Source organism: Pempheris klunzingeri, chromosome 19, assembly GCF_042242105.1.
Source record: "Pempheris klunzingeri isolate RE-2024b chromosome 19, fPemKlu1.hap1, whole genome shotgun sequence".
Lineage (NCBI taxonomy): Eukaryota > Metazoa > Chordata > Actinopteri > Acropomatiformes > Pempheridae > Pempheris > Pempheris klunzingeri.
In genome coordinates this window covers 16,557,824-16,573,517 of record NC_092030.1, presented here as the reverse complement: position 1 = coordinate 16,573,517, position 15,694 = coordinate 16,557,824, and the positions used below count along the sequence as shown (strand labels likewise).

The 15,694-nt window shown below is 41.6% G+C and overlaps 1 protein-coding gene across 1 annotated transcript; it reads left to right on the top strand.

Moving 5' to 3' along the window:
- Positions 1 to 221: 221 nt before the first annotated feature.
- Positions 222 to 15,026, top strand: lrrc8aa (leucine rich repeat containing 8 VRAC subunit Aa). The gene is made up of 3 exons (XM_070850116.1): positions 222 to 407; positions 6,734 to 8,858; positions 10,449 to 15,026. The coding sequence occupies exons 2-3, from the start codon at positions 6,744 to 6,746 to the stop codon at positions 10,722 to 10,724; spliced, it is 2,391 nt and encodes a 796-aa protein (XP_070706217.1). The 5' UTR covers positions 222 to 407; positions 6,734 to 6,743; the 3' UTR covers positions 10,725 to 15,026.
- Positions 15,027 to 15,694: the final 668 nt, after the last annotated feature.

Genomic DNA, 15,694 nt, shown 5'->3' with positions numbered 1-15,694 from the left:
TGTGCAAATGTAGGAAGGTACTGAGAACTGGTGAGGACAGGACAGAACTGGTAAACACAGAAGAACTGACGCTCATCAGAGCAGCATAACAGGTGAGCGAGTGTCCCTTTCACTGTGATTGATTCCAATGCTGTGTGACACTTCGTCACTCTACCACTGCCGTGCTTTTATCTTGATAGCGTTTTTTTTTATGGTTGTACTTCCGCCAGTCTCGTGCAGCAGCAGCAGTTGTCTTCGTGAGAGCCGACCAGCCCGCTCGGCTCGTGCCTCCGTGGGCTTTTTCTCCTCCGTCACCGTCGTACGGGGCTCCGGCCCGGTGTCCGACCAGCCGCAGCAGCCGAGAAACGCTTGAGAAATGTGTCACCCGAGTGCGGACGAGGCGAGAGACACCGGCTTTGCTAAAACAGGTGGGTCCTCTCTGTGTTTTCTCATGTGTTTAACTAGCTAGCTGCGCGGCTCATGAGTGATTTCACTGCCGCAGCGTGCTAACCGGGCATCGGTATGAGACATCGTTTCCAGTGGCCGCTCGGCGGACTGGTTGTTGTGGAGAGGAGCCACCTTAATGAAAGGTCGCTCCCTGGTGTAGATTACATGCTTTTTTTTTTTTTTTTTTTTTTTATCAGACTGCATCACTGACACACTCTTAATCTCAGATGAATAGCGAATGGCACTCTCGATCAAATGTGTAACGTTTTGTCCACAGGTGAAGGCCGGCAAGGTAATTTTACTCTGGTGTTATGACACAAACACAAAATCAAAGACTGGGATAATAAACTAAGGATTTTGTCACAAACTACAGATCTTGATAAAGCGATAAAGCCCTGTAGAGTCTATCTGTAGTGTTATTTTCTGTCATGAATTACACTGCTTTTATGGTGTATTGTTGAGTTTATGGTGATCAGTCTTTCTCAAGGTGTTTACAGTATGACGCGAATATTGCAGTGCTAAAGGGATGTTGTGTCACTGTAACAAGCATGTCAGAGCTTATATTGTAGCTGTGATCTTTGTATTATGTCTGTGCAAGGTGTTTTATAGTATAAGTGGAGTCAAATCTGTGCAAATCAGGCTGTGCAATGCTGTGCAATTATATCATCAAGATATGCTTTTGCAAAGGTTTTAGATGCCCCTTGTCTTAGATGTGTATTGTGAGCATGTACATATGCATCACCACTGCTGTAGGGAGAAAGAAAGTAGCCTTTTGTGAGCCAGAACCAGTTAGACCTGGTTGAAAGCTGAAAACACTGTCCGGTCTGCTCATTCTCTCAATTGCTATCGTTGGGCAGATGGGTTGTGAACAGAAGCCCTGATAACTGTTTTAGAGGAAAAGGAAAAATGTCATGATTTGGAAAGATTTGTGGGTGTCTAGGATCCCCATATCAGCTGCTAAGAATCCAATCCTGAACCCTTTATATCCACAGTGAACCTTTCTCACCCACACCTCAAAAAACACACCCAATCAGAATGGGCCATAGCAAAACCCAGAAACAGGCAGATGAATAAATACATCAAAAATCATCTAAAATATATTTTGTAGAAAGGTTATGCATGCTGAAGAGGCTAAAATCTTGATAGTTTTGTGTACCAGTTTGTTTCGCTGAATAGTATCGAAGCAGATACTGACCTCATTAAGTACATCAGGTACTGGCCCGACATAATTGATCCACATTAGCCTAAATTCAGTTCAGTAATTCAGTTCACAGTGCTCAGCAGACTCAGTTTTCAGTGGCACAACAATCCCTGGCTTCATGTTAGCTTACATAAAAAATGGATCCGGTGACTTTCAGATACCCTGAGTGAGGGTATTAAAATCGTATTTGGAGTGAAAAAAAAATGGGAACCATTTATTTCTCTAAAGTTTGTTAAGGTTGTGCACTAGAGTTGCCACTTACAATTATCTTCATTGCTAAATAATCTACCAGTTACTTTCTCGATTAATCAATTAATCATTTACGCTAAGAAAAAAGTGAATATGACAGTTACAGTCCCCCAAAACCCAATGTGACATCTTCATATGTCTTGTTTTATCCAGCTAACAAAGTCCATGGATATTCATTGTACAATGACACAAAACACAGAAAAACAGGAAATTATTACATTAGAGAAGCTGGAATTAGGACATTTTTGCTTGAAAAATCCTCAGTGATTAATCAAAACAGTTGCAGATTCGTTTTGTGTTATTCAACTAATTGATAAATTGATTAATCGCCATTGTGCACCCATCACAGACAGACCGTCAGTATGAGATGGTCTAAGACTCTTGAGATCCTGTCTTAAACCAGTCTGGTCCTTGATTTAACATTTCCCTTACATCTAGTCTAGTATGTGTTAAGCAACAACTACAACAATAGGATCTGAATATAATAGTTTAACAGCTAAGGGCAGGAGAAAGAATCTGTAAATGCACCATCTCTCATTGTCTTCCCAGCCATGCTGTATCACGGGGTGTGCACCATCAGGACAAAGAAGAAATCTGTAAATATTTGAGACTCTCTCTTGCTGGACTTTGACTGTCCTTTGGGTGAATTCTAGCCCTTGGATTGAAATTCAGGAAGTTTTTTCAGTTAGAATATTGACAGATATATCAAAGACAAAAAACAAATATGAAACTAATAGAATGTAATAAAAGTCCAACTATTAGCTAAGGTGATGCTGGCTTTTATCCATCTTTCCATTCATCTATTTCCTAAACCATTTATATTCTTAAGGGTTGTGTGGAGGCTGGAGCCTATCCCAGCATAGATCGGGGGAGAGGTGGTATACACAAGGCTACACACATAGATAAACACAACTGGGTTATGCTCATGAAGAATTAGTTTGTACGACAGGTTTTCTGACCTCGTTGACCTCAGCCACAGCTGAAGGTGGAGTGAAAAGCCAATCATTATAGGGAGGACGGAGATGCCACAGCATGCTACTTCAACAACAACGGTGCATAGTCTGTAATGGAAGAGATTCATAGTGTTGCACTGGCTTGTTCACATTAAAAGTGACACAGATAGTTGAGATACGTTTAAACCCTGACTCCTTCCACGCCTCAGCACTGTCCAATCACAGCGGGTAGTGTGTGTGAATGTCAGAAAAGTTACAGAAATAGTCAGACACAGTGCCCCAATTCCGAAAGGTGTGGAGGAGGGTTTTTCCGAGACTATTCATCTACGTTAAGAGTCTACAGACATGCCTGCAGCACTGATGCTGTACTGAGTGGTGCTTTGTGCTAAATGCTAACATCAGCATGCTAACATGCTGATGCTGTCAAGCTCGCACCATCTGGTGTGTCGTCTTTGAACGGAATTTGTATCCATGTCTCATCCTTGTCTCTCATTCCTGAGGAATCGGCCTCAGAAAAGTATTTTCCAGTTAGACCATTGACTGCATCCAAATGTTCAACAATTGCATCTTCTGAGTTAAAAGAAAGCCTTCCATTCTGTCATACGGCTGGATGGCATGTGTATGGCAGCCTCGCACAGAACTGTTCAGTCTGTTTGGCTCAGAGAAAACTTCGGCAAGATATGCAAGTTTAGTGACCCAGACATCATCACTGAAATTTGCAGTCAAGTCCTTTTCTTGACAAAACTGACAGCTTTCCTGGCCGAGTCTATTACCCCTGACAATTCAGCACTCATTGCTTTGGCTCGTTTCTTTGTAGCATGTGCTGTGTCTTCACATCAGTTATCAAGCCACATGGTTAACAAGTTCTTGGTCCACAAATGACAACGGAATAGTTTTAAGTTTATTAACATAATCACCATTCACAAATATTGTTTTATACATATTGCTTTTATGGATTTCTCTCCGATCAATCCAAAGTGTAACTTAATATGAGTTTATCAAAGCTAGCTTGCCAACTTTAGCTGATTGTTTCATCAATGCCTGTTGGCCTTTGAGCGATTTATTCCACTGGTATTTCTTTAAGTGGGTGGGTTGTTGTGCCACCACACTTTCATAACTTTATTTGCCAGCACTGTAGAGCAGATTACACACGAGCAATTAAACGTCCTCAGTCTCCTGGAAGGTGAACCTAAACATGAGGGTACTCTTTTGTTTATGCTCATCCGTAGCTGCTTAGTCAGCAGCACTTGTAGCATAGCCAGTGTAAGTGTGTTAGCCTCACCTTCTACACTTTGAGGTGGAGGTCTCTTGGTTGAGAATTTATAGCACGATCCATTGTGACTCACAAAAATGTCTGTACGCTTGAGATAATAATACTGCTAATGGGCCAATATTTTAACTTTATTTTTACTAATGCGTTGTTGCCTATTTTGCTGTTATGGATAAGTGCAGCACAGTGATCTACTGTGGATTAGCTAGCTCACATGAAGAATTGGAGGAGATGGGTTGTCTATCATCAGTGTTGTGTAAATTAAATGTTCTTTAATAGGGCAAATCCTCTTTCTGCATGCCAATGTGTATTTTTAGACATATTTTAACATTTGGAAAATGTCAAACAATAATTTGGGACTCCCCCTGCAGTAACTCTGAAGATGCCCTAGGGGTTGCTGACCCTCGTTGAAGACACAAGTGCTACTATGAAAACATTTGATCACCAAAGACATGAGGATACATGGTCTGAGAATCATGAACATCTGTACAGAATTTCATGTCATTTCGTTTTTCTGGGCCAAAGTGGTGGACCGACATTGTCATTCCCAGAACCATGGCGCTAGCATGGCTCAGCGGTTTTAAAACAATGTAACGTGCATGTGTTTAGACCCAAAGAAAGTCCACTTGCACATGAAGAGAAGATGGAGAAGGTGTGAGGTGTAAAGTTAGCTTCTGTTCATTGTTTGATTTAGTTTGTTAATGTAGGCTGTCAATTATGAATACTGCAATTTCCTTTATATTCTTTTCAGATTGAGTATAAAATACAGATGTCTCAGTCAGGACTTAATTTCTTTTTTTTTTCGTTTGACTGCAGCTTCAGTGGAGAGTCACTGGTGTCCTTGAGGGAAATAATAGTTGGCTCAGTAATATATTGGCTCTCACAGCAGCCAGATTCACCTGCACCTCTTTCAGCCCGTGTGTCAGAGCCCGGCTACAAAGACCGCCTACACAAAAGCAGCTCTGTTCAGAGAACAAATTCAGGAGAAATGCACCATGGTAAAGCTACAAACAGGAATCCAAGAGCAGAGTCACTATTTAATCCACTCTTGACCTTTTCTTTTTTTAATCCAGCTTTGATTTTTTTGATCAGGACATCATATTCCTCTGGTGGTGTTTATGGTGGTGAGAGTGATCAAACAGTTTGCGTTCCTCAAGGGAGTATTTTTTGGTTGAGATTGTAGAGGAGCGGTTTGGGAAGACAGGCAGTGTGATGCATAGACAAGATAAGCTGCTTGCAAAATGTTGTTTATTTTCCTGTGCCAGAATAATCGGAAACAAACCTTGGGTGTTCTTTTAAACTAAAGATGGCAGTGGCTGTGATTATGTCACACTGTGAGTACACTGAACTGGAACTAGATGCTAGAGTGAAGCTCTCCAAAAACTTAAGCTTTTATTTTAAGACACGCTACATGACTCTTTGTTACTGTTTATTTTACCACATAAGCGCAGTCAGGTGACTGGCCTTTATCTATAGTTTGAATTAGGGAGCACAATTGCTGCTTCAAGTTTCCTTCCATCTGTGCCTGGCAATGAGAAACAGTGAAAGTGAGCAGATTTACAGTTTTTTGTGCTGTAAAACCATGTTACACATTCAGCCTAAACATATTTTATGTACTCTTCTGGCTGTGTTCTGTATCTGGTGCTGTTCAGTGGAATAGCGGTTTCATTGGTGTCAAAGATTCCCTGTTGTTGCTTTTAATACCATGCAAATGGTCACAATTAGATGTGTTTTGGCAGCTGTTGGGGTCACTGTGTGTGCTGTAATATCTGACCAGCAACCTAACAGAGGACGCCCACAGCGACTGTACTCCCATTCTGGTTTGAACTGGATGAAACAAGGCTTTTTTTGTTACCACTTGACTAGCTATCCTCTTTCATCCTTTTCCTGTAAGTAAGGAGTGGACAGGAGGTGGACAAGTAAGTTGAGCGGACAGGGAGAGTTTTTGTTTAACAAATTCTTCCCAACTTTGTATTAACACAGGAAGCAGAAATGATAAGATCATGATATTTAGACAGTCTCTTACCAGTTTCGTCTAGGTTAACATTAAGCTTTGAGTGATCAACCTGAATAAGCAGAAAACTGCTTGCTCTATTTCTTGCATGACTCACACAGTTACTATGTGAGGAAGTAGCCAAGCTTTGGTTTGCACTCAAGCATAAAATGATGCCTGAGAGAGTCGTTTGGTTTTGGGTTTTTTTTATTAGTTACTGGTCAGCCGTCACTTCCACTTCACCAATAGATTTTTCCACTGAAAGTTTGCGTAGTTGTTCTTGACTTGATTTCAGTATCCCCACTCATTCTGAAAACATCCCATTTTACAAACAACAAAGAAACAACAACCAATTTGCTGTTTTTCTCTGTTTTATTTAACTTTAAATAGAATATTTGCAGGTGTTGGAGAGTTGGTTGGGCAAAGAAAGTCATTTGAAGATGTCACCTTGCCACATTTTACACTATATTCTGACATTTGACAAAACAATGAATTGATTCATTTAGAACTTAACCATATTAATTGATTAACAAAACCCAACCCAAATCTTAACACATTGAGGTTTCCAAAATACAGTCCATTATGTTTTAAGCTTGACAGGCATGTCACCAACTAATTCCCTGTTTTCTCTGTCTCTCTAGATAAACCATCATGATTCCCATCACAGAGCTCCGGTACTTTGCTGACACCCAGCCAGCGTACCGCATCCTGAAGCCATGGTGGGACGTTTTCACCGACTACATCTCGATCGTCATGCTGATGATTGCGGTGTTCGGTGGTACTCTGCAGGTCACACAGGACAAGATGATCTGCCTGCCTTGCAAGTGGGTGGTCAACAAGTCGTGCGAAACAATGCCCGTCCCAAACGTGAGCACGGCATATGCACCAGAACCTAAAGGCATTCAGTATGACCTTGACCGTCATCAGTATAATTATGTCGATGCCGTCTGCTATGAGAACAAACTACACTGGTTTGCCAAATATTTCCCCTATCTGGTGCTACTCCACACCCTCATCTTCCTGGCCTGTAGCAACTTCTGGTTCAAGTTCCCCCGCACAAGCTCTAAACTGGAGCACTTTGTGTCCATCCTACTCAAGTGCTTTGACTCCCCGTGGACAACAAGGGCCTTGTCTGAGACCGTGGTGGAGGAGAGCGACCCCAAGCCTCTGGGAAAAATGAACGGTTCAATGGACAAGAAGGCCTCATGTGTGAGCGAGGATGTGGAGGCTAGCGTGCCCATGCTCCAACGCACAAAGTCCAGGATTGAACAAGGCATTGTAGATCGCTCTGAAACTGGGGTTTTAGATAAAAAGGAAGGGGAGCAGGCCAAGGCTCTTTTTGAAAAGGTGAAGAAGTTCAGAATCCATGTAGAGGAGGGTGATATAGTGTACCGTCTTTACATACGTCAAACCATCATCAAAGTAATCAAGTTTATTCTAATAATTAGCTACACAGCCTATTATGTACGCTACATCAGGTTCAGCGTGGTGTGTACGGTGAACATTCAGAAACTTACAGGATACAGCACGTTCTATTGTGCTCACCCATTAGCAACTCTTTTCAAGATTTTAGCCTGTTTTTACATCAGCCTGGTGGTGGTTTATGGTCTTATCTGCATGTACACTCTTTGTTGGATGCTCAGCCGCTCCCTCAAACGATACTCCTTCGAATCAATCCGCGAGGAAAGCAGCTACAGTGACATCCCTGACTTGAAGAACGACTTTGCCTTCATGCTACACATGATAGATCAGTATGACCCTCTCTACTCCAAGCGCTTTGCTGTATTTCTGTCAGAGGTGAGCGAGAACAAGCTGAGGCAGCTGAATCTGAACAATGAGTGGACGTTGGAGAAGCTGAGGCAGCGCATCACTAAGAACTCCCAGGAAAAGCTGGAGCTGCATCTGTTCATGCTCAGTGGGATCCCAGACACGGTGTTTGATCTGATTGAGCTGGAAGTGCTCAAGTTGGAGCTTATCCCCGATGTAACTATCCCACCAATCATTGCCCAGCTCTCCAACCTGAGGGAGATGTGGCTCTATCACACACCAGCTAAAATTGAGGCTCCGGCTCTTGCTTTCCTGAGAGAGAACCTGAAGTCTCTGCACATCAAGTTCACAGACATCAAGGAGATCCCATTGTGGATCTACAGCCTGAAGAACCTCTGCGAGCTGCACCTAACTGGGAACCTGAGCGCTGAGAACAATCGTTACATCGTCATCGATGGGCTCAGGGAGCTCAAAAGGCTCAAAGTGCTCCGTCTGAAAAGCAACCTGACCAAGCTGCCGCAGGTGGTGACTGATGTGGGCGTGCACCTCCAAAAGCTCTCCATCAATAATGAAGGCACCAAGCTGATGGTGCTCAACAGCCTTAAGAAAATGGTCAACCTAACAGAGCTTGAGCTTGTTCGTTGCGATCTTGAACGCATTCCACACTCCATCTTTAGTTTGCACAACCTGCAGGAGATTGACCTGAAGGACAACAACCTGAAGACAATAGAGGAGATCATCAGCTTCCAGCACCTGCACCGGCTCGTGTGCCTGAAGCTGTGGTACAACCAGATCGCCTACATCCCCATTCAGATCGGAACACTCACCAACATGGAGAGGCTGTATCTGAACAGAAACAAGATAGAGAAAATCCCCAGCCAGCTTTTCTTCTGTCGCAAGCTACGCTTCTTAGACCTGAGCCACAACAATCTGACCAGCATCCATGCTGATGTTGGCTTCCTACAGAACCTGCAGTACTTCGCTGTGACAGCAAACAGGGTGAGAAGCAAACATTCCCTTAAATTTGTCCATATTTTTCATTTTAGTGACAGTTTGTCTCATACTCACAGAAATGTAATCTGTCTCCACCTCACTATCTTTAAATTAGCTCAAAGGCCAGATAAGGTGTTTACAAAGGTCAACGCTTATAAAAGCTGAAATGCTCATGGACAGATTGAGAATTATGGCTTTAAAGATAACCACATTACTCTGGTGCTGGTAGTTTTGCAGTGTATCGTCAACAGATACTTGTCTGTATATTCCTTGTACTAAAAGTGTCTGTAGGAATCATTTTAAATGTACGTAGAACTTCTGAGTGCAAAACGGTTGCTAACATTGATATATAATCTTGATCTGTTTATCCGATGTAATCTGGGGACAGGCAGCAGTGAATTTATGCAGACTGCTGTCACACATGTTAGAATGAAACACAGGTTTATACGGCCAAGTCCTTTTTTTATCATTCAGTCCAGCAAGTAGAAACAGTCAGGGATTTTCTAAGCTTTGACTACAGGTGATTCTTTGAGCATGATGCACTCCGGGCCTTTTTCACAGTATAATCCAGTCTATCCTCTTCAGAAGAGAAAATGGCTGATTAAAAAATGTTCCCATTTCCTCTAGACTTCCTAGAAAATTAGCTAATACTCTCAAGTAAACCCTCACAAATGGGCTTTATTTAGGATGTTGTTTATTTCAGTTGCGAAGATAATTAACTAAAATACTAATTTATGCGCCAGAATCCTGGCATTACTGTCATGGCTGGGTTATTTTATTTGGTTTTGGGTGAAGCAGATTATTTCAGTCTTGGCAAAATGCTGTTTATTTGATTCATGGTGCAGGAATTTAATCCTTTTCATTGTGAGAAATTAGAAAAACAGCGTTCTGTTTTTCAAGCAAAGGATCATGTGTTTTCAGTAAACACTACTATTAATGCTGTTTTACTGCTTTTGCTTGTGTGGTTGCACACTGAAAATAGGTTCCAGCAGGTTTGTGTGCAGCCAAAAATAGCTCCATTAAATGGGACCCTTCTGGTGTCTCTCGTGCTTTGCCTAAATCGTCTTTACACCATTAGCACATTATCAATTCAAATGAGTTGTGTAATTGTGAATATTGTGTCCATGTAGGTGTTTTAATGGGATGGAATTTCTGTGGATCTCAGTAAATCCAGATTGAAATTTTTGTTTTGAGAAAAGCAAGAATTCATAGGAGTTTGTGGGACATAAGCCCACAAAGGCTATAAGAGATTATAAATTATTAGTTTGACATTTTTGAAGTCATTATTTTTCCAGAGGCTTTATATCTAAAGGCTGACAGCAAAGTTTGAGTGCCCTTTAAACTTATTTTGATTTGTTTCCTGTGCTGAGATCTGAGTTGTGTTATGTTTTTTAATGAGTTAGATCTAGAGCTGAACCATTCTCCAGTCATTACAGTGGATACAGCTGCCTCATTTTCTTAATGCCCTTTGCTCAGTCCTCAGATTCCCGTCTCATCAGGCCAAAGCACGTGGATTAAAAATTGAGCAACTCAGCCTGTCTGATCACTGTTAACTTCCACTCCTCATTATTCTGCCTCTTATCCTCTCCTCTTCAGATCGAGACTTTGCCCCCAGAGCTGTTCAAGTGCAAGAAGCTGCGTACTCTGAATCTGGGAAACAACTGCCTGCAGACGCTGCCATCACGCTTCGGAGAGCTCACCGGGTTGACCCAGCTGGAGCTAAGAGGGAACCGTCTGGAGTGTCTCCCAGTGGAGCTCAGTGAGTGCCGGCTGTTGAAGAGAAGCGGCCTGGTGGTGGAGGAGGACCTGTTCAACACGCTGCCATCTGAAGTCAAAGAGCAGCTTTGGAGGGCCGATAAGGAACAAGCTTGAGCCAAACCGTAGTAGAGAACAGCAGTGGAGAGAGGTTTGATTGGATTAGTAAGCAAGCACTTATTTTGTTTATAAAGGCGGGCAAACCTTGAGAAGCTTGCAACAATGTTGGCCATACAGGCTCAGAAAAGTGATGACTTGTTGCTCTGTTGGTGCTTGGGGCTTCACTCCCTGGACCTATAAAAGAATGGATGTCCACTTATCAATTCTTTTTTGGAAATCACTAGTTTTGTGGGTGCCAAGGAAAAATCTCATCACCAAGCTCGGTGATGAGAGTTGGTTCAGTGATGTGGCTTTTCTGTAATATCTTCCTGAATATAAAGCTGCAAGGATGCAAGCAGGTGATGTTGATCATGCATGCCTCAGTAGGACCTTGCTAAAATTGTTTATTAGAGAGCCAAAAAAATAAATAGCAAAAACTTTGCACGATTCAGCCTTGCCGGTGAGCTAAATTTGCTCATGTTGCTGATCATGGGATACATGCACAAATTAAACATGCTCGAAGCAGTGTTTGCCTGACCTCCCTCTGGCCTTGAGACTCCAAATTTTACTTAAGAAATTTTTACATTTGTAGTTGCGGTGCAGCGCGGCTCAGAGTACTGGCAGATGCTAGTAAATAAATGATAGCGCAACTGACAGCCAATTTGTTGAGCCATGAAAGTTTGGTCCTGTTGTTTTCTTCAGGCTCTCTGTATGCTTAACATGCTCGGAGGCATCTTTTTATGTGAACAAAATGACTCAGCGATGAAGATCAACAGATCATCCCACAGCGGATCTCACAGCGTAGGCCTTAAGTCGGAGGACTGATGAAACGACATCAAAGGAAAGCTGTCGACTATTCAGCAGAAACCTATGGGAACAAACTCTACAGTACAATGTCTAAATACCCTGCAGTTGTTAATTTATAACGCCAGCCTGTGTGGCAGGCCATTTCATGGGAGCTGTGGTGGAGAAATGCACCATTCTTCTCAGACTCTTTATTTTGCCTCACTGAACATCATGTCTTATTTAGGCATGTGAACCAGTCTTTACCTTATTTTGCATGACTAAGCATCGCACACACATTACTGGTGTGTCTTTTTAAGGTATGATTGTGATTGCGTCGGAAATGAGGTCAATAATTTATTTTGACTTCAAGATTCATAGTGTGGTACTTCTAAAGGCTACCACACATTGGTATCATGTTTGGGTCTGTGAAACAGGCTGTATTGTAATTGGTTTTGATATTCAAGTAATACGTCACACATCTTACACAGCCATCGATTTGTTGTCTTGTACTTGTTATTTTAAGCTTCTTTTGGAACATATATCTGTAGTCAAAGATTTTAAGTGACCTTTGTTCGACTGAAGGCTAACTTATGTTGCACCACTCCCCCCCCCCCGCCCCGTCCGCTGACATGAAGTTTTCTGTTCCTGTATTAAAGTTACGGGATCACAGACATTTAGAAAACTCCCTGTCACAGTATATTTTTTTCTTTTATTTATTTATTTCTTTTGCTCTTTGTTAAATTAAAACATATGCAAGCTTGCACGTTAATCATACAACCAGTAGATTATGTAGTCCAATAAAACAAACCAGAATCAAGGTACTTTTTTTTTCACGCTGAGTATGATTTTGAACTATGAAACCATAGGTGATTGTGACCTCTACGTCACCTCCATGTGGATGAACTCCTGCAGATGTGAGGCAGGAGAGTCCGAACTAGCTTCAAGGTCTCCAAAGGAAAAGTGCTGGTGACTGAAGTGCCCAGCTGTTTGTATGCTAACCCCTCTATTTGTCTTGTTCAGTTTACTCCAGGGAAAAACTGGACATTTGTCAGCACTTTGTTTATCCATTCGAGACCGAAACGCGGACAAACAGGAAATTACAGAGCAAAAGAAACTGGTTTTTACCGACACAAGGGAGACATTTATTTGCAGAGAGAGTATGTAGAATATGCGATTTCCACATCCATGGTCCAAATTAGTGCAACATGCTTTGTCTGCTTGAAACACTTTTCTTGTTAAGACTTTGGATTTAATAGCATCGTTTGGAGTAACCCTGCTATGTTTACTCCAGCCAGGCATCTTGTTGCTAATATGGCCTTATCTTTTACAAGCTGTACACCCTGTTAATGATCACAAACATCACATTCATGACTTGTTTTTTGAAGCGTTGTAAAATGTATAGCTGAAATGTTTAGCGTCTTTGTCTCATACATATCAGTCCTATGGTATGCAGTCTTATTGTTACCAGCTGTTTTTTTTTTTTTTAATTTTAGCTTTTGAAGAGATTTAAGGGAAGTTTGACTGTAATAATACAATTGCACCTTTGTTCACAGTGTATTTTGTTTCATTGAGGCCTTGGCAAAATCCAAATGCCCCCCTAGGGGTCATTAGTGTCTCTGTGTTAAATTTGTCGTCTAGTTACCAGAGTAAAAAGGAACAGATGATAACCGTGGAAAGGCAGTAATTCAAAGGAAATCTCTGCTTTTCCACCATACATAAACTTTTGAAGATGATTAGTTTTAAGTGGCATGTCCACCATGATATGGGTGCTCCTGTTAAATCTCTCTGGTACCAAGTAAGAGCAAAAACATATTTTTTACTACGCTCATCAGACAGGGACCGTGGACCTGTTGGAAGCCAGAAAATGAGTGCAAATAGGCAAGAAATTCAAATACTTGCACACTGAACTGCAAAATAAGTAGATCTTACAGTAGCCGGCCATAGATATGGGGACAAGTTGTAAGACGACTGTTGTGTCACTCCAGAGTAAATTTGATATAGTAACGTGGCTCGTTGTAGTGGTGCAGTGCAGTTGCAGTGCTGCTGACACTAAAAATCTGTCTCCTGCAGTGCACCACAGAGTGTCAGATTAGGACGTTCGAACAATGCCCGTCAGTTATTGTATCAAGTGTGTTTTGGCCTCAGTCGTGTCATTAGAGGTCCTTTTTGTTTTAAGTAAAGATCTTATCTACCCCTTAATTGATTCTTGATATTTGGACTGAATGCTATAGAAATCTTTTTCACAGCAGTACTAGGAAGTTATTCACATCTTTGATTTGGAAAATAACTGTATACATATTGCGATATCCATAGGTGTGGCCCTTCTCCATCGTGGCCTGTCTACTTCATGACACATCTGCAGTCAGCCAAATGTGTCTCAGTGTCGCTTTTTCCTGCTAACATTTGGATTTGTATCCACAAATATTTTGGCCAGGAAATGCCTCTGTCATTTTTTTTTCTGACCTCCAGAGCTGCGACCGCAGCCACACAGTCCTTGACAGTCACTTCCCTCTGAGTCACAAGATGAGCACATTAAACCCGAGCCCGACCCCCCCCCCCCCCTTCCTGCACGTCAGCGTCTGAGATGAGGTCAGTCAGCCGTTTGAAAAGAAGGAAGTTGACTTGAGGTGACAAAGACCTCTTATGCTAGCACTTTAATTAGTATCACATCAGAAGCAGCCCATTAAAATAATCTCAATCAATACGTTTTTCTTCTGTTTGACGTTATGTATGCCTTAAGAGGTGTAGTTTGTGTGAAGCAGCATGACTGATCACTTTATCATTCACACAGAAAGAAGTCATTTGAAACCAGAGGGTCTTCACAGCAGGCAGTGAGTTTTCTGATGTCGCTGGACACAGCTCTTGTCTCCAAAAACAAAACAGGACAGAAACACCTCGTGACAATCTGACATACTGTAAATGGAGGTGAGCTCACCCTCCATCGAGGGCATTGTGTGAAACTGTACATGTCATCTGTGTGTGCATCTTTGGACGATCACGTAACATTTCTCCTCAACCCAAAATTTGCATTATTTAAAAAAAAAACCTGTCATGATTACATTGCTTTAAGATCTAATCTCTACCTATGTATGAAATATTTTTAAAAACATGATTGTATCAGTTCCTCTCTGTATTCTGATGCCTGTAGATCAGGGATATGTGAAAACAGTTTGTTGCTTTTCTTTCTGCGTGTTTCACATCCATCACATCTTGCGGCATGAGTTTGTTGATGCTGAAATTGTGTGCATCATAGCCATACAGAAAGCCACCCACCCACTAACCCTAACCCCTCTAACAAACAGACACTGTTGAATATAAACCGTGAGCTGGATGGACAGACTTGTTTTAATCAGCACCATCTGTATCACACTTGACAAGGCCTTTATTGATGAATTGCTGCCAAGTGGACTGAGTACTGGCTTTTTAAGCGGGATGTCTGTAACAAAGGACAGCTGAACTTTGATTTCCTAATGTTCAGACCCTACTTTTGTACCACTCTGACACGTGATAATAAAATAAACACTTATCACTAAATTCTGCTGCAAAGACTTGTTAATTCCTCATCCGGTGGATGGTTATTCTTACAGAGGAAATTCCCAAGAACCGAGCAGGGAAACATTTTAAACACTTAAGTAGCAACCTCTCTTCTTTGCAGACATTTTGATCTGTCATAGCAGGACAAGCACAGATGTGCAACACCTGTGTTTGGCATGCTGTGCTGTATTTCTTTCTCAATAGGAATATTGAATATCCAAATGATAGCAAATAATTTCTTCAGCTGTTTCTCCCTTTTACCATCACAGTGTGTGTCACCATTAACTGATGATGACAGTGCATTATACGGGTGCACAAGGTTGTAGGATGAAATTCTGCACCCTCCATACATGCATAGTGTGAGACCCCTCTTAGACAGTGTACAGAGTGAAGGTTAAATTCATAATAATTCACAGGAAATACACAAAAAATAATGCAAAATCTTAAAAACGTAAACATGATTTGTAGCAGAAATGTGTTTTATGTGTTATCTTACACCCCCTAAGAGGTAGGATTACACTTCTGTTTAATAATGAATGACTTTATAATAAAAATCTCTATTATTGGCTATTGTGGTGTACTTAGTTTTTTCTAGTCTGCTAACCCTAACCAGCAGTAGAAGCATAAAGTAGTAAATAATAGGAATATTAAAGTTAAACACAGAAACC